This window comes from Nerophis ophidion, linkage group LG10, assembly GCF_033978795.1.
Source record: "Nerophis ophidion isolate RoL-2023_Sa linkage group LG10, RoL_Noph_v1.0, whole genome shotgun sequence".
Taxonomy (NCBI): Eukaryota; Metazoa; Chordata; class Actinopteri; order Syngnathiformes; family Syngnathidae; genus Nerophis; species Nerophis ophidion.
In genome coordinates this window covers 25,756,134-25,779,841 of record NC_084620.1, presented here as the reverse complement: position 1 = coordinate 25,779,841, position 23,708 = coordinate 25,756,134, and the positions used below count along the sequence as shown (strand labels likewise).

General features: G+C 40.3%; 1 protein-coding gene across 1 annotated transcript in view; it reads right to left on the bottom strand.

Moving 5' to 3' along the window:
* Positions 1 to 20,337, bottom strand: part of LOC133561288 (prestin-like) — a 33,832-nt gene extending 13,495 nt beyond the window's left edge. Inside the window, 10 exon segments of the mRNA XM_061914652.1 lie at positions 1,386 to 1,464; positions 3,747 to 3,859; positions 7,105 to 7,252; positions 12,839 to 13,074; positions 13,147 to 13,311; positions 14,765 to 14,946; positions 16,920 to 17,030; positions 17,248 to 17,387; positions 17,809 to 17,997; positions 20,172 to 20,337. Coding sequence (XP_061770636.1) covers positions 1,386 to 1,464; positions 3,747 to 3,859; positions 7,105 to 7,252; positions 12,839 to 13,074; positions 13,147 to 13,311; positions 14,765 to 14,946; positions 16,920 to 17,030; positions 17,248 to 17,387; positions 17,809 to 17,969 — 1,335 coding nt within the window. The 5' untranslated portion in view covers positions 17,970 to 17,997; positions 20,172 to 20,337.
* Between the last annotated feature and the right edge of the window lie 3,371 nt (positions 20,338 to 23,708).

The window sequence follows — 23,708 nt, the reverse complement described above, 5'->3', positions numbered from 1 at the left end:
ACACAAGATAATAAAAAGGATGAATAAATGTTGCACATATATTTTAAGGGGTCATATCATGACTTGTTCTACATTAAAACACTTCCTTGTGGTCTACATAACATGTAATGGTAGTTATTTGGTCCACATTTTGCCTAGATTATGTTTTAAAAGACTATCTTCAAGCCACTTTCTGACCGTCTCTTCAGGATGCTGCATTTTGTGGGTGGTCTTGTTTACATAGCTCCATTTGGACTGCGCCCCACCCTGTCAGCCATGTTGTAGTTTTTAGCGCTTCCACAGTCTACTGGCAGATATAAGTTCAACTACAGGCTATATACATTGCATTAGAAATGGCAACAGCGTGGGATGAGCGTGCATGAGTGAACCAGGTCTGCCCCACAACAAGAGGATAGAAAAGACAGGAACTTATTGACTACAACGTCAGAGGACAATGGTGGAGTTGCGCAAAGCTCTTCGGGTAAAATTTTACCTTCATGGAGATAGCTACTGACCTCACCAATGGGTCAAACGTTACACACGAGGCACATAACCTGCTCATTAAGAGGAAGTATGAAGAAAGGCAAGATTGTATTATATATATCTGTCATGCCTCCCTGGTTAGATACCACATTTTGGGACTTATGCAGATCCTAAACATACAAAATAATAGATAGGAAAAAGTTGGTTTTGCATAGTAGGTCCCCTTTAAGGACAAATCTTTGTTATCAATATTTCATATTTTTCATATTATAATATGCCTTTTGCTCTTTCTCCATTTTTTTTGTTTATTTGAACACCACTGGTTATGTACTTTACCAAGAAGGCAGAGTGTTGCAAACAACGGAAGATTGTCTCCAAGCAAGGCGTTACAGAGTGAGATTACCAACATACACCTGGCACAGCTAAACTGGCTGGCCTTCGTTACAATTTTAGTCGGGAAATTAAAGCGACAACGCTGTATTATTGGAAAGACAAATACAAGTATGTCTTTAGCAAAGCTGTTGCATAGGAGGTATTACAATGCATACCGCCATACTTTCATTATAATTAGTTCATAAGCGAGAGCAAACTAGAAGCGAAAAAATTTGTGAAAAGTCAAACTTAATTGTTAATACTATTTTCCCCTCAAAAGAATTACGTTATGGGAAACACTGCATGTGTTTTCTCCCTCCTCTTCATGGGTAAAGTAAGCATGTTGGACCACAATAAAATACATCATGGTTAAGTTTTACATTAAATAATAAATACTCGAGGCGAAGAAATCTCCTACTCAAATTACTCGAGGAATTGTTTCACCTCTACAGTGGATTATTTTCCACACTATCCTATATTCCTAATCATTTTCAGGAGAACTAAATTTACAGTTTCAAAACGCAAAACACACAGCTCTGACTCCACTCCACCTGTGGGAGGGGCTGAAAGACAAAACCAATGGCGACGATCACCAGCAAGACCAAGAGAGATGCCAGAAGTCCTGGCAATCTGAACACACACACACAGTTATGCAATATTTTATTTAGTCCTATTTATTTATTACTGTATATTAATTTATTTTTTTATATTCATATGCTTTACTTGTAGTGTATCCTTTATTTCTAATTGTGGTTCTTACTATTTCAGTTTTATTAAATTTTACTTTCCCGCGTTACTCAGAATGAGCCATCTTCATCAGGGGTTATCGGCAGTGCTGGGGGGCGCTTTGTGTTAGCGTGCTGGTTGCCATGGTCTGATGACCTCTGGTGCAGATGGCTAGTGTGATAGTGTTTACTCACATTTCTCCTCTGTACTCAGCCATGCATTCATTTGTTCAAATATGTGCACGTGCGTTTGTGTTTGGTATTTGCCCAAAGTAAATTTTTTGATTTTGGATTTCTATAATTTACAAAGCCAAAATGCATAGTAGTCTAAACCAGGTAAAATGCCAAGTGAAACGATCCCTACCAAATCAAGAAGAGTGGTCAAATATCCAGCCAAATTATACCAAAAACCTGTTGATGGCTACAACAATTGTCTAGTCAGGGTTAAAATTGTTATTCTGTCTTTTGGCAAGTTTCAACGCAACCCCATGTAAAATATGAAATTATCCGTCTAATACCTTTACTGACCTCCTTGGACTTTCGCTTTGTTCTTCTAAGCATTGGAAAATTAGTGATGGCAAATTTGTGTATGCTGCCAAAGATAAATTGTTGCAGTTATTCTCCATCACAGAGAAGTTTCTAAAGTTTGGCCTGGTCAAGTTAATGAAAATCAGGAATTCTCAGGGCCACTGATAAGATATAGGTGGTTGTATGTATTTATACATATTATCCTACATGTGTATGTCCATGTTAGCCAGATTTAAAATCAATAAAAATGTGTGTATTGTGTATGATTATTCCATCCTGGAAAAAGAACAATCCCAATAAACCATAAAGGAACCCAAATTAAATAAAACATCAGATGTGACGATGCCGCATGTCGGCGTGATCCCGGGATGCAGAGAAGTTAAGCCAATGTGCAAACAGGAGGTCCCTTTATTAGGTACACGGCAAAATAAAAGTAACTTAAGTCTAGTAGGAACTCAGAAAGCAACAGCACACTGGCATACACAGAGGAGAAAATGAACCAACACTGGCGGATGGAACAAGGTGTAACTAAATACAAATAATTAACGATGAGGAACAGGTGTGCTGTCAGGACAGAAACACAAGATAAAAAGTGCTAAAAAAAAGATTGAAAAAACAGCCGAAACAGGAAATTGTACCCAAAAGAAGCACCAGGACAGGAAATAATACCAAACACAAGAAAAAAAAGAAACTCAAAACTGTCTTGTGGGATCATGACATCAATCCCTTGATTAGTGTGCGTAAACGTATGGCAAGAACCTGGCACGTGCACACATAGGGCCCTATGGGTGCTTGAGCCCCTGCCCTTTTTTGCCTCGTCTTAAAAAGTGCCCACTACCTGTGTGTGTGTTTTTTTTTTCTTTAAACAACATTAAACAACATTCAGAAAAACGCTGTATTGTTCTATTATTCAATGTGTCAGCTTCTGTTTTTGCCGGACGTCGGAGCACAGCACATCAATTCCGCACAGAGCAGAGCGGATTGTGCGGGACAGGAAGTAGTGTACAAAATACAAAACAAAACACCGGGTTAATTTTCAAAATAAAATGCACTGTGTTTACGGCGGATCACATTTCTCTCACAGTAGAGGTTTAGATATAAAGTTGTATTGCGTTTCAGTATTTTATTCTGAGCATTTATGTGAGAAAGACCATAAGTTACAACTTGATGGTGTTTTCATCAAGTTAAGGGAAGAAGGACAGATTTTCACATTGAAGTTTTTTCCATTTGGGTATTTATTTTTTTTTTTTTTTTTGAAGTTCATGTTGCACTGTTCAATATTAAAGTGCTTATCTTTAACAATAAATAGCCTAATAATAAACTAGTGTTTTGTTGCTTTTCATGTCTTCCAAGCCTATGATAATGTGAATTAACTCATTGTGACAATAATTTGTTGACACAAAAGAAATGGCAATCACTTTTACCTACAAAGGACACAAAGCTAAGTAGTTAGCTTCCGTTTAGCAAATTAAATTTTACATTAATTTCCATATTGTGTAAAGGACCAAAAAAAATGTCCTGCCCTTTTCTGACTTTGAGCCCCTGCCCCTCTATAATCATGTGCACGTCCCTGGCAAGAACTGTATATAATAGGACATAAAGTATTACGCTTTCAAAGAGAGAGTGCGTGTGTGTGTGTGTGTGTGTGTGTGTGTTACCTGTGTTTTACCGCCTGTGCTCTCTTGTATCAGGCTCCTTGACATGGAACAAGTGACCGTGAATGTTTGGAAGAAAGAGCTGATGAAGTTACATAGGCCAAGGGCAATCAGCTCCTAAAAGCAAAGCAAGGTTTAGTCCCAAAGGATCGTTGCATACATTAATTGCCTATACATCACATCAACTTTATGCAGGAATAAATAGCTTTAAACCAGTGTGTGTACATTGCTTTTGTGGTGGTATCTGGTTTGTCTTTCACGTCGACAAAGCTTTGGGAGGTTTAAAATATATTCTTCCTCCAACTACCACACTTCCTCCTGGAAGCACTTCAGGGTGGGTGCAGCAACTTGTGCAATAGGCTCAGAAACTTGAATCTATGGAGTGCTAAATAAATATTTGAGGACAAGCAGATGGTATGTATGCACATAAAAAAAATGACATGTAAGTGCATCGCATGTTTACAATTGCGCAATTATACATGTCACAAAATAAATAAAAGTAAGCAGAGCTTGGCTACAGTAAAATGTGTGATATATTTCATTCCTGTTCTGAGTGATTGATTATTTACTGAGAGTATGATATAATTTACCCTATAAATTTAGAATTTATTTACTTGTATAACAGTTTGATCTATTGTGTAGTATGTATTCATTAATTCAATACAAAATGTTTTCAGTTTTTACTTATGTATTCTTAATTCATTCCTGTGGCTAGTGTTACTTAAAAAATGTAATCAGGTACAATTACAAGTTTCCTCTAAAAAACGAAGTATTGCAATATCGAAAAAACATCAGATTACTTCAATACCAAACATGCAAATATGTAATAATAATAATAACAATAATAGCAATCACTATTATTGCTAATGTAATTAATACAAATTTTATGTTTATTTATTCCTAATGTATTCCATATTTCCATTGATTGCGAGGGTTAATTTAAAAATGTAATACCATTACAAATCATTCGTTATAAAATGTAATCTGTAATTTATTTTTAGGTATCACCTCTGGATTATTTCAATACCAAACATGTAAATGTGTAATTATACTAACAATAATAATGATCATTGTGGTTATTGTTATAGTTATTACAGGATGTAGAAAAGTCTCCAGTGTTACCCACATACAATTCCCACGCTCTGCTGTTTGCAATGGCTGCGACATGAAATGCACAGATGTTGATTTTAATTACATGTTTGCCAAACATGATCATCTGCCAAAACTGATTTTATTTCCGCAGAGAAACAGTTATCCTTAATTGCATGGTCACAAAAGTCTTATCTGGTAGAAATCTTGCTATTATCACAAAAAAACTGTTTCCCCTTTTAATCCAACCTAGGAGGGTTTTATGAAGTGTTACAAGAGTTTGGATGGTTATCATTTACAGCACAGAGCAGATAAGATAATGCAGAGGATGAGCAAGAATATAGCAAACACATATACAACAAGACATGACGCTGTGTTTATTGCACCATAGGACTGACCCGGGTAAATTTTCCCATTGCAATATTAGATGTATATAAACTGAAATATAAAACTTCAGATTTTCACTTTAGACCCGACACAAATAAGCATCGACAACTCCAGTCCCAAAATGTTTTCCAATAGTAGTGATACAATACAGGAAATAATACTTTTATTCAACCCACAATGGGAAAATTAAGTGGTTGCAGTGCAGATTTTTATCTAGTTAAAAAAGTAAAACGCAACAAAAAAATTTAAATGAGTAATAAGTAAGACAATATATATTGCACATTAACAATTAAATAAAAAATAGAACAAAAACACTTTAACACCTATATTGCACACCAAGAAAAAAACCAGCAATATTGACAGGGCAGCAAATGGGCGTACTGGTTTTCTGTGTAGTTTTAGCAAACGTAAGCAACGGGACTTTGTCATCACAATTACAATATGTTTACATACGGGTTCAAGGCTGCAAAGGTGGTCGTTTCACGTGTTGTATCACACAAGTGTTGCAATGCGTGTGTGTCTGCTGCATTGTTTGTTACTCATACGTCGTCCTGCCTTTTAAGATCTAATCTAGATGTTATCATAATCTTGTATCTATGTGTTTATATGTTTCTGTCAACATGCAACATTGACACTGATTCAAATTCTCGATCTCCTGATTGTGAAACACACTCAGCTTTACAACTATTCTATTTCGATTATTTTGCTGTACTGCCATACACTAAGACTGTGTTTTATGTATTACATTTATATTTTTCCTTTCATTACACAATAAGGTGCCAACACACTCCATTAACTCTTTCAAACCTTTTTTTTTATCACGGTGGTGCATGTCGGCTGATGCTGTGACCCCAGAATGCAGACACACAAGTCGGTGTGCAGGTCCAAAAATTTTAATTCTTTACTTCAAAGAGCAAAAAAAACACAGAAGTGCAAGGCACTTGGCACTGAAACTAGAAGCAGGAAATGGCACATAACACAAGGAAATCGTCCAAACTGTTATGTGGGAAGTAGACACTTTTCTTTCATTATCAGAAAATAATACCATGGGAACATGTGAAGACAGAATATAGACGTTGAGAAATTCCTCAGATTTTGATTAGACATAGCTTTGAATGAGTTGGTGTTTTTTCTACCCTTCTCAGACATGTTGAACTGTCTAATTGCAAAAATGTGATTTACTTTATTACAGTTATGTTACATATGTTCCAAATAAGCTAAACCATTACACCAAATAGTTGACCAATTTCTAGCTCAGCACTCCCCAAACTACGTATACGCCAAGCGTCCAAAATCTGGCCCGCATGAAGTCTCAAGTTTTTTTTTTTTATTTGTCTGACCGCTTCTATGTTAGCTTCCTCTCTTTATTTATAATGTTTATTTTTTCCTGGATCTACTCCCTATTTTATGCTGCCCTTTTTTTTTTTGCTGCAGCGGTTACATATACTGTAATACTGTACATCAGGGGTGTACAGTATTACAGGGGCCGCATGGAGGGAAATCTGCGCACAAAATCATTGCAATGTTTTCTTTGTCTTAATTTGGCCAAAAATAAAACAAACACATTCTGAAAATATTACAATAAAATTATAGAAAAAAATACCCAAACTACGGCCCGCGAACCGAATACAGCCCGACAGCGTCCAAAATCCGGCCCGCCGGAAGTATCAAGTTTTTTGTTCTTTTTAAATTGTGTTTTTTAATGTATTTTTTACCGCTTGTTACACTCGGGGTCTCCTAGCCGCTCAGTCAAATCATATTGTCAAAAAATGCATTTTCCCATCGATAACTTTACATCATCACGTTTGCGCCGCAGTTTGGGGACCCCTGGTGTAGCTAAAAGACAATCTGATTAAAATGTGTTAATTTTTGAAACTTGGACTTACCTGGTTACTGTCCACACTGTAGTTGTGTTTCAGGGCGAAGATTTTGGCCAGAGAGATTCCCATGGAATAGCCTACAATCGCAATAGCGAAGGAGTCAGTGACCAAATTAGGTAAGAGAGAGAACGCTGGAACAACAGGTAGGCGAAGCCTGAGAACACACAAGGGGAGACTTGTAGCTCATTCACACTGGTGTGATGACACATACTGTAATTCCTATTCCAGATCAAAAATCTACTCCTCTGTGCGTTTTTATTTTTAACAAAAATGCTACCAGCCACACTATGAGTTGCCTAAACACATCCTGTTTGGAACACCCTGACTCTACAGCCTGAAACAAATTCATCCAAAATGATCCTAAAACTACAAATGTACCCTTGGAGATGACTACAATGTATTACACTATTGTATGATCCAAATGTTAATTATATTTTCATCATTAAACAATGTGGTTCCAAATATCCAGAAAGGTCGGCATAAATACAGTGGAAAAAGTTTGAAGTTGAAAGCCGAAAGACTGGCACGAGTAGTTGTTTGCACATTTCTTTCTGACTTGGGTGAGAGACACAATGAGTGTAAGTGATAAATACTTTTTGAATCTACTGATCATTTGACATTATTTACCTTCAATTGTTTTCATATACGTTATACTTTTATCTATCATCTGCAGCGGTGATTCTGTTACAAATCTTTATTCCAGTAGCTAACCATCTAAAATGAAAAATTAAATGGGAGTATTTTGTTAGTTGCTTTGGTATATTGCAGGTTAACACTGAAATGCTTTGATTTTGAAACCTCTTTTGCACCGAACAGGAAGTCATTCTCTCCACGTTTTTAATGCTGTGTAACATGACCTATGTTTTAGTTGTTTCACACTGCTTAACAATAATCATGACATTAACAATACAATACCAGAAACTAAGCAAGTTTTAATAGGAATGACCACTTGGGAGCTAAAAATGTTTCGACAAAAGCGGTCAACCGTGAATGTCGACATCAACTTGGGCGGAAACTTTTCGGGAAAAATTAAGACAGTGGACTAGGATTTGAGATGTTGGTCGGCAGAAAGGTTGTCCACTTAAACGAGCCCGTTAAACTGGTTCTAGCATAACTGATAAAAGGGGAATGCACTTTTGCTAGAATTTCGCCCATCATCCGCAGTCTTTGTATTAGACAAAAACAAACATATTTCTCTTTAAAGTGCAATGTGAAGAGGGAAAAAAATGTGTACAATGTGGCCAACAATGCAGGTATAATAAATGGGATTAATCTATTAGGCCTATATAGCACTCTAAAAGAAACATCCAAAAACGGCCAACAACACTTCATTCACATGCTGTGACCTGCATAAAAAACAAGCCGCAGCGACAGCTAACAAAGAACTACTGTACTTTTCTAGCATTGTAACACATTGCTCCTACGAGCACTAGCGAATTACGAGCTAGTTTAGCTACGAAAACCGTTGCTTGGGACCAGCTATAAAATAAAGAACGCGCTTGCAATGCTTATGTTGTAATGTAATTGAATTAATAAAAGTTAATACTATATTAAAGTTTATGTATTTCACCTGTATAGAAAGTTTTGCCACCAAGCCAAGAAGTTGGTCAACATTGAAAATCTACACGCCATCAACTTGATACTGTATGGTTCTGAACAAATACAGTGCAGCGTAAGATCATCACAAAAACATTAGGAACTATTTTTTATTGGAATGACGATTATTCTGAATTTAAAAGAGTGCTGTAAGATGAAACCATCACATCAGTTGTATTGTAAGACACTGGTCACTATTTTTTGTTCTTAATTGAAACATATAGCAATAGCAAGGTTTCCCCTTAATGTATCTGATCATGGCGCGGCACGGCTAAAATTAAACTGCCACACCTTAAAAACATGTTGGCTTTTTCTCACGTGGAAACTAATGAAAGTAATATATTTTATGAATGTATATATAGCTTGTTTTATCTAAGCACGATTGACTTGTGAAGCAAGTTTTATGCGCAGGCCGCAGTTCCATGATCGACTTTGTAGTTGTGTCATCGGATTTGCGGCCTCATGTTTTGGACACTCGGTTGAGGAGAGGGGCAGAACTTTCTACCGATCACCACCTGGTGGTGAGTTGGCTGCGATGGTGGGGGAGGATGCCGGACAGACCTGAAAGGCCCAAAAGCATTGTGAAGGTTTGCTGGGAACGTCTGGCAGAGTCTCCTGTCAGAGAAAGTTTCAATTCCCACCTCCAGATGAACTTTGAACATGTCACGAGGGAGGTGCTGGACATTGAGTCCGAGCGGACCATGTTCCGCACCTCTATTGTCGAGGCGGCTGATTGGAGCTGTGGCCGCAAGGTAGTTGGTGCCTTTTGGGGCGGTAATCCGAGAACTCGTTGGTGGCCACCAGCGGTTAGGGATGACGTCAAGCTGAAGAAGGAGTCCTCTCGGGTTCTTTTGGCTCATAGGACTCCGGAGGCAGTGGACAGGTACCGACAGGCCAGGCGGTGTGCAGCTTCAGTGCTCGCGGAGGCAAAAAAAATCGGACATGGGAGGAGTTCGGGGAAACCATGTAAAAAGACTTCCGGACGGCTTCGAAGCGATTCTGGACCACCACCCGCCGCCTCAGGAAGGGGAAGCAGTGCAGTGTCAACACCGTGTATGGTGCGGATGGTGTTCTGCTGACCTCAAGTGCGGATGTTGTGGATAGGTGGAAGGAATACTTCGAGGACCTCCTCAATCCCACAAACACGTCTTCCTATGAGGAAGCAGTGCCTGGGGAATCTGTGGTGGGCTCTCCTATTTGTGGGGCTGAGATTGCTGAGGTAGTTAAAAAGCTCCTCGGTGGCAAGGCCCCATGGGTGGATGAGAACCGCCCGGAGTTCCTTAAGGCTCTGGATGCTGTGGGGCTGTCTTGGTTGAAAAGACTCTTCAGCATCGCGTGGACATCGGGGACGGTACCTCTGGATTGGCAGACCGGGGTGGTGGTCCCTCTCTTCCAGAAGAGGGACCAGAGGGTGTGTTCCAACTATCGTGGGATCACACTCCTCAGCCTTCCCGGTAAGGTTTATTCAGGTGTACTGGAGAAGAGGCTCCGCCGGATAGTCGAACCTCGGATTAAGGAAGAACAGTGCGGTTTTCGTCCTGGTCGTGGAACTGTGGACCAGCTCTATACTCTCGGCAGGGTTCTTGAGGCTGCATGGGAGTTTGCCCAGCCAGTATACATGTGCTTTGTGGACTTGGAGAAGAGAAGGCATTAGAAAGTGTCCCTCTGAAGTCCTGTGGGGAGTGCTCAGAGAGTATGGGGTATCGGACTGTCTTATTATGGCGGTCCGCTCCCTGTATGATCAGTGTCAGAGCTTGGTCTGCATTGCCGGCAGTAAGTCGAACACATTTACAGTGAGGGTTGGACTAAGCCAAGGCTGTCCTTTGTCACCGATTCTGTTCATAACTTTTATGGACAGAATTTCTAGGCGCACTCAAGGCTTTGAGGGGTTCCGGTTTGGTGTCCGCGGGATTAGGTCTCTGCTTTTTGCAGATGATGTGGTCCTGTTGGCTTTATCTGAACGGGATCTTCATTTCTCACTGGATCAGTTCGCAGCAGAGTGTGAAGCGACCGGAATGAGAATCAGCAAGTCCGAGTCCATGGTCCTCGCACGAAAAAGGGTGGAGTGCCATCTCCGGGTTGGGGAGGAGACTCTGCCCCAAGTGGAGGAGTTCAAGTACCTAGGAGTCTTGTTCACGAGTGGGGAAAGAGTGGATCGTGATATCGACAGGCGGATCGATGCGGCGTCTTCAGTAATGCGGACGTTGTACCGATCCGTTGTGGTGAAGAAGGAGCTGAGCCGGAAGGCAAAGCTCTCAATTTACCGGTCGATCTACGTTCTCATCCTCACCTATGGTCATGAGCTTTGGGTCATGACCAAAAGGACAAGATCACGGGTACAAGCGGCCAAAATGAGTTTCCTCCGCCGTGTGGCGGGGCTCTCCCTTAGAGATAGGGTGAGAAGCTCTGCCATCCGGAAGGAACTTAAAGTAAAGCCGCTGCTCCTCCACATCGAGAGGAACCAGATGAGGTGGTTCGGGCATCTGGTCAGGATGCCACCCGAACGCCTCCCTAGGGAGGTGTTTAGGGCACGTCCAACCGGTAGGAGGCCACAGGGAAGACCCAGGACACGTTAGGAAGACAATGTCTCCCGGCTGGCCTGGGAACGCCTCGGGATCCCCAGGGAAGAGCTAGACGAAGTGGCTGGGGAGAGGGAAGTCTGGGTTTCCCTGCTTAGGCTGTTGCCCCCGCGACCCGACCTCGGATAAGCGGAAGATGATGGATGGATAGAATTAGCTACTTTGTGACAGATAGCGCAACTTTTTTCATTGATGTGGTACCAACTTTTTTCATTGATGTCGGAACAACTTTTTCCATTGATGTGGTAGTGTTACAGAGACATCTATCCATCCATCCATTTCCTACCGCTTCATTAGATAAATACTCAACTTTGTCCCGCCCATGGACAGTGAGCGGATGAGTAAGAGTGATCGAAACAGTGTCACTGGGCTTCCACATGATGATTGGATGACCTGTGTAGGCTGTTTTTGTCTGTTATTGGAGACTGTACTCATGTGTAAAGAGTAGCTATAAAATAACTTCCCCTGCAGCTGCCACCGGTATAAAGCCTTTGTTACACTATACAATAATAAGTATTATAAAAATAGAGCATAACTATTGAATGTATTTAAATTACTTTTAGCATTAAAAAAATATATATATATATATGAATATATATATATATATATATATATATATATATATATACATACAGTATATATCTGAGGTCGGGTCACGGGGGCAGCAGCCTAAGCAGGGAAGCCCAGACTTCCCTCTCCCCAGCCACTTCGTCTAGCTCTTCCTGGGGGATCCCAAGGCGTTCCCAGGCCAGCCGGGAGACGTAGTCTTCCCAACGTATCCTGGGTCTTCCCCGTGGCCTCCTACCGGTTGGACGTGCCCTAAACACCTCCCTAGGGAGGCGTTCGGAAGCGGAAGAAGATGGATGGATGGATATATATATATATATATATATATATATATATACATATATATATATATATATATATATATATATATATATATATATATTATATATATACATATATATATATATTGACCACACACCTTGGCCACGCCCTCACCGCCACATATAGATTTAAAACTAGGGGAAAACCATGAATAGTGCTACATGATAACGCTCCAAAGCTCTCAGTAAGTCTGCCATTAGTGCCCGCAAATGCAAAAAGAGCTGTCTATGTTTTTGTTAAGCACATACACATTATGAGGCACTCTGCGAAACCAATGCGCCTGGAAATGAAGTTACAATAATGCTTAAAATGACCAAAATACTGTAATTATTATGAATGAGGCTGTTAATACATTCCATACATACTTACAGTAATTGTATAAAACGGTGTTAAAAGTTTTTCGAGAACTTCATAAGCGAAATAGACCGTATCCCCATGACCTGCATTATTGGCTGCTTCTTACTAACAGTTCACTACTTTGAATGCACAGAAAAGGGAAAGACTTGTGTTCTTGTCATACATAAAAATTGTGCATGATTGGCAAAACTAAAAAAAAAAGTGCAGTTCCCCTTTAACTAACCAAAAAGACAGAATGCTGTAGCTCTAATGTACCCACACCTGTCATTAACCCTCAAGAAACCCCAAAAAACAATTAAAAAAAAAAACACATGTCTTACCCAGATGGTATCTCTCCAACAATATCCACCTTATATTTATCGGCCAGTGACAGACCATAAGATGCGCCGGTGGACAAAATGACGACAATAAGCTCTCCAGGAATAGGAATGGGTAGTTTCTTCTTGAAGCGCTCGTTGAGCTGTTTAAGCCCATACAAAAGCATTATACACACAAGGCCCAGGATGAGAGCGGCGACATTAGTGCTTGTGATGTCACTGAGGATTGCCTTGATACTCTACGATGAGAGAGAGGATGACATGTTTAACAAAATTTAATAAAATAAATTTAGCAATTCTATTAAACTCACATAAACTGCAGAGAGAATCCCACTGAAACGCTCTGTCGTCACTCCAAATAGGTATTTAAACTGAGAAATCACTACGTGCATGGCGGCGGCTGTGGTGAAGCCACGAACCAAAGGCTCGGTGAGGTAAATCGCTACAAAGCCAAATCTGAGAAGACCTAAACCCATCTGATGAGAAAAAAAGAGCAACCAGGTTATCTTAAATTGTGAATAAATTTGAATACACTTTGGTTTAATCTTGTATGTTGAGCATGGGGGATCAGAACATGCTATCTAAACATGACTGTATGTTAAAAGTGAAGGCAATAGACATGTTTATGTCGACGTTGTACCGATCCGTTGTGGTGAAGAAGGAGCTGAGCCGAAAGGCAAAGCTCTCAATTTACCGGTCGATCTACGTTCTCATCCTCACCTATGGTCACACCAGAGTTCAATTAAAACTTGGGGGGAAAACATTTTTTCAGTACATTCCTAAAACCACCCAAGTGATCCTTGCATTGACATTTTAACCTTGCAAGCAAACAGAAAACTGGAGTCCATACTTGTGATTTACATAACTGAGGTGTTCCTCAAGGCACCCCTTAAGTCTTATTTTTTTTAATGGCAGTTATTTAACATAAGGTGATTTATGTAACTATGGTGTTGTTGTAGCTTTCTTACTTCTGATGCGGTCAGTAGTCATTTGTTCAACTTCTTTGTTATACAAGTACCGGTAGTGTTCCTTCAAAGTTCCATTTTAGGTCTGCTCATTTTCTTCATTTGGGCTATTCGACTGGTGGTCCGTGAGTTCAGTTAAAAAAAATGGTGAGAGACTTATATTTTTGCAGCTGATTTTAAAAAAGTGACATAAGACTGGCCAGTGACATAAGGAGAAGATGAATAATAAACCATTTCGACATGGTTTTCCTTCAATTGTGCATTTGATGTGTCGCAGTTGCTTCGCCAATTTCTTTTGTATGTCTCGACTTCAATAATTTGTCTTTTGTATTTACATAAACCTTTCTCCGAGTGGCTAATATTGTCCAAAAATTAAATGCATTCATTTTGTCGTTTGCTCTCGTAGGATCCAGGTTAATACCGCCAAGCTTACTTTGCACTTAACAGGACATTTTATGACTGTATATAACTTGACAGTAGTTATGTTGCTGTTTTGCGCTGATAACAAGGTTAACAATACTACAACACATGTCAACATGAACGGACACCTTTGAATGTACAAAAGTGGGTGACCATGTCTAGTACGTCGGCTTAAGCGAGTACTCTTATAAAAAAAAATTTTTTTTAAGAACACAGTGGACTTGACGAGTTGTACATTGTAAGGCAATATTTAAAAATGTCTGTTTTCTTATTTTAAGAAAACTGTCATGTCATGTAATTATTAAAAAAATACATAAATTAAACTCTGGTATGGAATTAACTTTCTATTTTAAATGACGAGAAAAAGACTATATTTTTGACTCTTTTCTCTGCCTTCTTCTCGGGAAAAAGCCAGAGGGAGAATTTTATTGTAGTTTATGTATCTGAGGATGGCGCTTTCAACATAGAGGGGTTGTCGACATAAGAGTGACCGGCTTAAACGGGTTCCACAGTTCACTGTTGCTGCTCCCTAATGGACACTTACCTGGATGAGTCCCACAAGGGTTGTGAGCACAACGGCCACTTGGAGCCTCCTGGCATCACGAGACATGACATCCAAAATGGCGGTCTCGTTAGAGCCATTGGTAGATATCGTAAGAAACATTGAGTCTGGAGCCTCTCTTACTGCAACACTGCCAATCATCAGACTTATTACCGCAAAGGTGCCTGCAGATTACACACAGAACAGACTGGTGGGGGAGCAGACCCCTACACAATAGTCCTAATGCGACATACTTGCTTAGCACACATACATGCGTAGCCAACTAATGAGATTGTTTCAGTTATCATACTTGTGAGACACACACTTGCATATTCATAACACGTGCATCGCAATCGTTCCTCCAGTTACATTTGACAAATTTCCATTATTAGAAAGCAATAGAAGATAATGACATTTAAAATGCAATCACTCCAAGATATCCTTAGAGGTTGCTTTGGCTGTGTTCTGGCACTATATAGAATATTAATAAAATGTTTTTGATTTAATTCACTGGAAATCTGTTCTGTGTTTTAAAGCAATTCAAAAACATCCCATATAAAGTTAAAGTAACAATATATTCCCCCCCGCTGTGCCCTGCACCACCCATCTTATTGTCAGACTATATTGTAAGCAGCAATGTTATCAGGTCATGTTAATTTTAAAGTTTATTATTTTTATTTGTTGAAAGCAGGTCTGCACGATTTTGGACAAAAAAATATATTCATTTTTTTTCTCAGAAAATTTGATTTGAGACTACAATTTAGATATTTTTGGTAAAGACAAAGGGCAAGGGGTTGCTGAGGTCATTGTGTTAATTGTAATGAAAAAGGCTCCTAAAAAGTTAAAGAAATGTTAAACATATACATAATTTGGAGCAACATTGAATCCTTTTCTCATTACATAATCCTTTTTGCTCTATTTTTCCATGTTTTATTGATATTTTAATTATGTTATACAAGTCCATAGAAAAGCTGTGTTCCCCAAATAGCCCCTGGGCCACATTTTAAACCGTGGTTTACATATTTCACTCAGAGGGCAAAGTGTCACCAAACGATGGACGAGCGTCGCTGGTACTTGTGGAGTATAACTACAGTACTCAGAGACGGTAGGGGTAGCAAGAAACTGGAAATTGAGAGGATAGTCATAAGTCAAAGTGGCATTTAGCGAGTACGAGTATCCTACATGAAGATACGATGAGCGAGTACGAGTATCCTGCAAAATTGTAAATAAGGACTTCCTGTGTTGCTGAAAGCTGCTGTTTTTGCGTTATTAGAACAAGCAACAAACAAAATATTCTACACACTATGTACGCGCTTGTATGCAAGCGCTCCGGGCTTGTGGAAGATCTTTGTTGACGCAACAAGTAATTCACCTTTTGTGACCGCTTGTATTTGATTATCAAATGAATGCAAGACGCAAAGACACAATCCTCTTAATATTATTGCAGACCTCACTAAATATAGCAACAGAGTTGCAAAATTGGAAACATAAAACCCTTCTGCTGCTCTCAATCTCCAGCAAAGCAGGTGTTTATGAAGTGTATTGTGAGTGGAGATATGACACACACTGCCACACTTCCATTATAATCTGTTTATGAGCAAGGTCCAAGCGCCAAATCTGCATTTGTGACAGGGCAAATTTTATTTGTGGGTACAAATAAATGAATAAATGGGAATCACTGATGTGTTCATGCAGACTGGAAAATAAGCCTATGTTAGCTTAAAAGCGCAAGACATAATAGAGAAAAAAACAATTCTAAATGTTTTTTTAACATTATCATAATCAAATCAGATTATGATTTAAAATCGATTAAGTTGAAAGTTACTGAGATCTTGGAGCTGCCATTTTTAATTGACACTCTTCAAAAGATTGGTAGTTGGCGGGGTGCCTGACATTAACCTACTTCCAAGTACCAAGCAGTTACACAATCTCAGCATTTAAGACATGTGCAGAGCATGAACATTAACATTTATCGGTGTGATGTCGCAATAGGCTCAAGAGATGTATTATTATATATTATTTTTGTGAGCCAGCACACTGCCGATTGCAGAATCTGCTGCACAAAGTAGTTACTCAACTGCTCTAAAATGTATTTGCAAAAAAACAGTACATTTATGATTATACTAAATCTATACATGAAAATAAATGGATTCCTCACCAACGGATACGTGTCTGGATGTGCCAAAGAAGGTGTACAGCAGAACTGGGTAGAATGAGGAGTAAAGACCATAAACTGGAGACACAGAAGCCAGCATAGCATAGGCAAGACCTGTGGTTTCGGGAGAGAGACAGTGGGGTTAATTAAACTGTAAAGTTCTATGAGAAAAAAAGGGTCTTACAAAATCTGAGAGTAGAAGATATCATAACAAAAAACAGCAGGGCGCAACAGGCAGCACCTCAGGAGTTGGCAACAGGCCCCAAAACAATAGTCATCGCTGCTACAAATTATTCTAAGCTTAGCTCAGCAAATACTGAAAGACACTGACCTTGAGGTAGCTGCACAACTCCTGTGCTGAGGCCCGAGACCACATCATGGAAAAGGTATTCCTTCACAGGGTAGTTTGGCAGCCATGTTAGAATAGGCAGGAAGCTTAGAACTGCGGCTTTTGCCCGCTGAGACGAACACCTGACACAAAAAAAGATACATTTTTCATTGATCGGTCAGAATAAAATAACAATACACTCACCACATACTATAGCAGTAGGGGAAACACTGGTCTGGTAATGAATTATGTCCTGTCGGTTGTCGGGGTTAAGTTTACATTTGTTTACATTTGCCCTTTTGGCATGGGAACCAACTTAGGACATTATCATTGGTAAGCAATATAATAGTAGGGGTTGTGAAATGATTAAAGTTTTTCAACAGATTACTCACACTTTTACAAATGATGAATTATGATTAATCAGTATTTGCAACTATGTCTGAAATATGCCCTTGTCTACACATATATACATAAGTGTGAGATGCTTCCTGTAACTTCATGGCAAAAAGTTTTTTGTGGTGTTTTTTTTGTGACCTAATTAAAACAAATAATTTATTGACTTACTGGAACCATAGCGCCAGCTTCTGTCGGATGGTAGAGGTCCTCTCTTTGCGGTGGAGAAGTCGTGACCGCAGGTGGGCCTCATTGTAGACTGGGCGCTGAATGGTGTACATCTGCAACGTTTCCGCATGTTCCTGCTCTCCCGACAATTCTTCTCGCTCCATTCCATTTATTGGCTGCCCGTTTGAATTCCTTTTTCATATTTACAAAAACAAAAATTCTTTCATTTTTGTTTAAAAAAGATAAAAATAAACAAAATTAGTTTTGCGTTTTGGTCTAGTCATTATATATGTAATTGATAACCACCCAAGTACATTTTACAAGATGCACAACGGATAAAATCAACATGTAACAAACAAAGGACATGATGAGTAAGCAATTTGAAGGTGTGAAAGGGTGTGGATTTAGTTGACAAATACTTTTCGTCTTAGTTATCAGCAACAACCTATTTCCCCCCGCCGAAAATAAGGGAATAACGAATCAAAAACAAACGCACGTGAACTCAGAAGATAACAAAATAAACTGAAATTTTGTCGACTAAAAAAAATGGGACAAAAAAGTTGACAGAAACAAGATTCTAATCATATTTAATTTAGTCTTGTAGATATAAAAGACAAGTTTGGAATATAACCAATCACAGCTCTTTAACAGTGAAAGAGGAGTTAGTTAGTTAGTTAGTTAGTTAGTTAGTTAGCTAGTTAGTTAGTTAGTTAGTTAGTTAGTTAGTTAGTTAGTTAGTTAGTTAGTTAGTTAGTTAGGAAAGAGAACCAATCAGATGCTTTTCCTTGTAAATATTTAACCGTGAAAACAATGTATGGATTTAACATGCGAAATAGACACATTTTATATGATGCCATCAGCGGGCATCTTGATATCTACACACCTGTAAGCTAAAGCAATGTGTATTTGCTACTTCCGGTTCTCCTGCATTCTTAAATAAATTATAATGAAGGCATACATTGCAACTCCGTTTCACAACACACATACATACATACCTGCTTGGCCAAAGACGTAGCATGAAAAATAGAAAAAGAGTCTGAAAGATATGTATTGGCATTGACCATGGTATGCATCATACATCATTCCTGACCATAAGACCATGTCACTTTTTGTGTTCAAATGTTTTGTAGGTAGTCTAATTAAAAAGTGTTTTTCAGTAAACTTTAAAGATGCCTTTTCTTTAATACTTTATATTTTAGTCGACCAAACATTCTGTAATATTAGCTGACTAAAATGACTAAAACTAGACAAACTAAATCAATTTAGATCAGTGGTTCTCAAATAGGGGTACGCGTACCCCTGGGGGTACTTGAAGGTATGCCAAGGGGTACATGACAGTTTTTTTAAATATTCTAAAAATAGCAACAATTCAAAAATCCTTTATGAATATATTTATTGAATAATACTTCAACAAAATATGAATGTAAGTTCATAAACTGTGAAAAAATAGAACAATGCAATATTCAGTGTTGACAGCTAGATTTGTTTGTGGACATGTTCCATAAATATTGATGTTAAAGATTTCTTTTTTTGTGGAGAAATGTTTAGAATTAAGTTCACGAATCTAAATGGATCTATTACAATCCCCAAAGGGGGCACTTTAAGTAAATGATTACTTCTATGTGTAGAAATCTTTATTTATAATTGAATCACTTGTTTATTTTTCAACAAGTTTTTAGTTATTTTTATATCTTTTTTCCCAAATAGTTCAAGAAAGACCACTACAAATGAGCAATATTTTGCACTGTTATACAATTTAATAAATCAGAAACTGATGACTTAGTGCTGTATTTTACTTCTTTATCTCTTTTTTTCAACCAAAAATCCTTTGCTCTGATTAGGTGGTACTTGAATAAAAAAAATGTTCACAGGGGGTACATCACTGAAAAAAGGTTGAGAACCACTGATTTAGATGACTAAAGCTAAAATACACTTTCATCACAAGACTATGACTAAAAGTACACTTAAAAACTGCTGTAAAAATTAACACTGTTGTCAGAGGATAGTTGCATTAGGCTATAAGAAGACATGGCATTCATCCTGCTAATATCAGTGGACCTAATTATCTTTCACGTGGGACACCCTAACTGCAAATGTTTAAATATTCAGACTACTTTCATTGTACTTTGGTCATCGAAAAAATGGTTTAGACCAATTACAATATAACTTAAAACGGACGTGTAAAGGATACTGAAGTACAATTGAAAACTACTAGTTTGTATTTCCCCTTGTTAGCGAACTGATGTGGCTTATTAAAAGTTACACAACCCGGTATCCTATGTATAACGCTCACATTGTTGTTTTGTTTTTGGGTCTTTTGGAACTTAATGATACAAACATGGTGGTAGAAAATACATGGGTCTTACCTCCTCCTCGGCGCTTGTGAGGATGCTGCTGGCGAAACGTGAACTCAAGAGTGTGACCTTTTGGGTAAATATTTGATTAAACCTGGTCAGATGACAATAAATATGCACACCGCCATTTTGCGAAAGCACACAGATCACGTATTGTATGATGTACTCGACTAGGATGTGATCCTCAACTTCCGGTCCCTGGTGTTTAACACACATTGTTCGTTATAGTGTATAAAAAGCTAATAGTTTTTTATTTGGCTGGGAAGAATACATGAATCATTTGCCAACTACAAAATACTTCTAGAAGCGGCTGAGGGGGGGAAATGTGTTACGTTTCTGTGATCGGAAATTTAAGTCGAGTAAGAGGTCTTCGCTTTGATGTTATTTGTTACAACTACGCGACAGGAAGCTGGATGACGAAATTGAAATAAAGTTAGCGTTTGGAACTTTATATTTTCTATATATTCGTGACAAATGTGTGCTTTGTGTTAAAGATGTGCTATTTGGTATGACACTGTGAAAAAAAAATTGAAAAGCAATTTTACCTTTGCAACCTCGTTATACTATTGGCTAAGTTTCTCAATACCGACCTTTTTTTTGTGCCTTTAAAAAAGAATTACAACTCTATTTTAAAACACTCTTTATCTCTAACAACCAAAAAGTTGTGAAAACTATGATGCTGTGTTCCAAATATAAATTATTTACGGAACTTGTGTGAGCCTATGGCTTTACATTTTGTTACATATTGTAACGACCTGCTGATGTTGATTTTGTGTTCTTGAGTGAGTGATATTCAGAATTCATATTGTTGTGAACATAGCACGCCTGTAAGGTGATTGGCGAAGAAGGAGGAAGGTTGTTGATGCGGAAATAAAAAAAAAGGATAGACGTGCATGTGAAAGGAACAAGATAAGTTGAGCTGTGTTAGACAGGTTGCTCAATAAAAGTTAAAAAAAGAGCGTCAGACTTTGCGTGCACTTCTTCTGGACGCTACAATTGGTGTCAGAAGTAAAACTTTGCACATACTGCTGCTGCTTGTCTGCACATATTGCGCTGCTTGTGTGCTCGACCTGCTACGTCATCGGGAGGTACGTGCCACGATCTTTCCTGGCGACTTTGTCAAGATTGAACGGGAGGGAAAGGACATTGAGTGTGGACTTAAGGTGCCGGCAGCGACTGCAGACGTCTGTGTGAATCTAGGACGTGAGGAGCTCGCTGCAAAGAGAGAGAGAGAGAGGCAGCGCTGACAGGTGCAGCGCACGCTGCTTGGCATGGGGGAATTCCGCCCTCAATGAAGACTCCCAGGTTTGATGGCAAGGCGAACTGGGAGGCATTTCATGCCCAATTTGAACTGTTGGCACAAGCAGGAAGATGGTCTCCAGAAGAAATGTCCCTCCAACTTGCAATGTGCCTCACTGGGGATGCCTTGTCGAGCCTGCTGCTACTGAGCCCACCAGAGAGAAGTGATTATGGAGCTCTTGTTGGGTTTTGAAGAGGAGATTTGGACTGTGCTCAGACAGCCTTTTACGCTCAGAGCTCTGCAGTCGTCAGCGGCGACCAGGAGAGTCACTAAGGGACCTGGCTAACGACATTGAGGGACTGGTCCACCACACCTATGCTCACATGCCTGCAGCCATCCAGGGGGAGCTGGCCCGTGATCACTTCCTCCAGGCCCTTCTACCAGCTGACTTGCGTGTTCAGACCCTGCTGGCCCACCCCACTTCCCTCCAGACAGCCCTTGAGCTGGCTACAGAGAGAGAGATGCTGCACACCAGTGCTCAAAGGGTTGTGCTTGGTGATACACCTCAGGTGAAAGAACAAAAGGGACCAGACCTGGGGTCGGGGGACCCAGCGTGGATGGAGTCACTGACCCAGTTGGTTCGGGCAGCCACCCTACGTGATGATCGACACTCAAGACAGCGTGTTAAGACGTGTTGGAGCTGTGGGGAGGCTGGATACTTTGTTTGTGATTGCCCACATACCCCGGTCAATAAGGGAAACGGGGAAGGGGCCGTATAGATGGGACATTACTGGCCCCTGAGGAAATGTCCCAACGTCACCTCAAGGAGGACACAGTACAGGTTGTTCAAGAGAGGGGGGTACAGGCAGTGGGCGGAAAAGATCGCCAGCCAGAACACCTCGTGGTAATTGGACAAACCTGGGTAGGGAACTGTTGGTACGTTCCTATGACTGTGTGTGTGGGGGGGGGGGGGGAGGTTGTCGGCCAGACAGACCTCATCCATCACAATATTGACACAGGGGACGCCCACCCAATCAGGATGAGACCTAGACGGCTTCCACTGGCCCGTCAGGCCGCAGCTGATAAGGTCCTACAGGACATGCAACGTGCTGGACTTATTGAGCCCTCTACAAGTCCCTGGGCATCGCCGGTTGTAATGGTCCCAAAGAAGGGGGTGAATGAGTGGCGCTTCTGTGTCGACTTCAGACCCTTGAACAAGGTGACGAAAAAAGACTCCTACCCCCTTCCTCGTATCGACGAGGCCTTGGATGTGGTGGCCGAGTCATCCTGGTTTTCATCCCTTGACCTGCGCAGTGGCTATTGGCAAGTTCCCCTTACCCTCGACGCCAGAACCAAGACAGCTTTCATTACCACGACAGGCCTGTGGCAGTTTAGGATGCTTCCGTTTGGTCTTTGCAATGCACCTGCCACATTCAAAAGACTTATGGACAAGGTACTCGCTGGCATTTCCCGCCAAGAGTGTATTGTGTACCTTGATGACATCTTGGTTCATGGTCGGTCCTTTGAAGCAGCCATGGCAGGTCTCAAGCGTGTGCTGGAGCGGATGACGGCAGCAGGCTTAAAACTACACCCCCAGAAGTGCTGTTTTTTGAGACGAGAGGTCACGTTCCTGGGACACAGAGTTGGAGGGGGCGGGGGTGGGCACTGTACCTGAGAAGGTGCGCGCTGTGGAGGAGTGGCCCACTCCGAGGTCGGTGCATGAGCTGAAGAGTTTCCTCGGCCTGGCATTATATTACAGGCGGTTTGTAAAAGGGTTCTCCTGCATCGCTGCTAGCTCGTTCCGGTTGCTGCAAAAGGGCGAGTTGTTTAGTTGGACTGAAGAGTGTCAGACAGCATTCAGCTCACTGCAGAGAGCTCTTGTGGAGGCTCCCATCCTCGCCCCACCTAACCCCAGCCTCCCCTTTGTCTTGGACACTGATGCCAGCAATGTTGGCTCCGGAGCAGTGCTGTCTCAGGTGACACCTGAAGGAGAGAAGGTGATCGCATACCATAGCAGGACATTTAACAAGGCCGAAAGGCGCTATTGTGTGACCCGGCGGGAGCTACTTCAAATATTACATGGGCGGTCTTAATTTTACAGTCAGAACTGACCACGCCGCTTTACAGTGGCTTATGTCCTTCAAAGAGCCTGAAGGCCAGCTGGCGCGCTGGATTGAAGAGCTACAAGCATTTGACTTCACCGTGGCCCATAGGCCAGGAGCACAACATGGCAATGCTGATGCACTCTCTCGCCGGCCCTGCTACGTAACTAACTGCCAATATTGTGAGAAAAGGGACACACTGGAGGG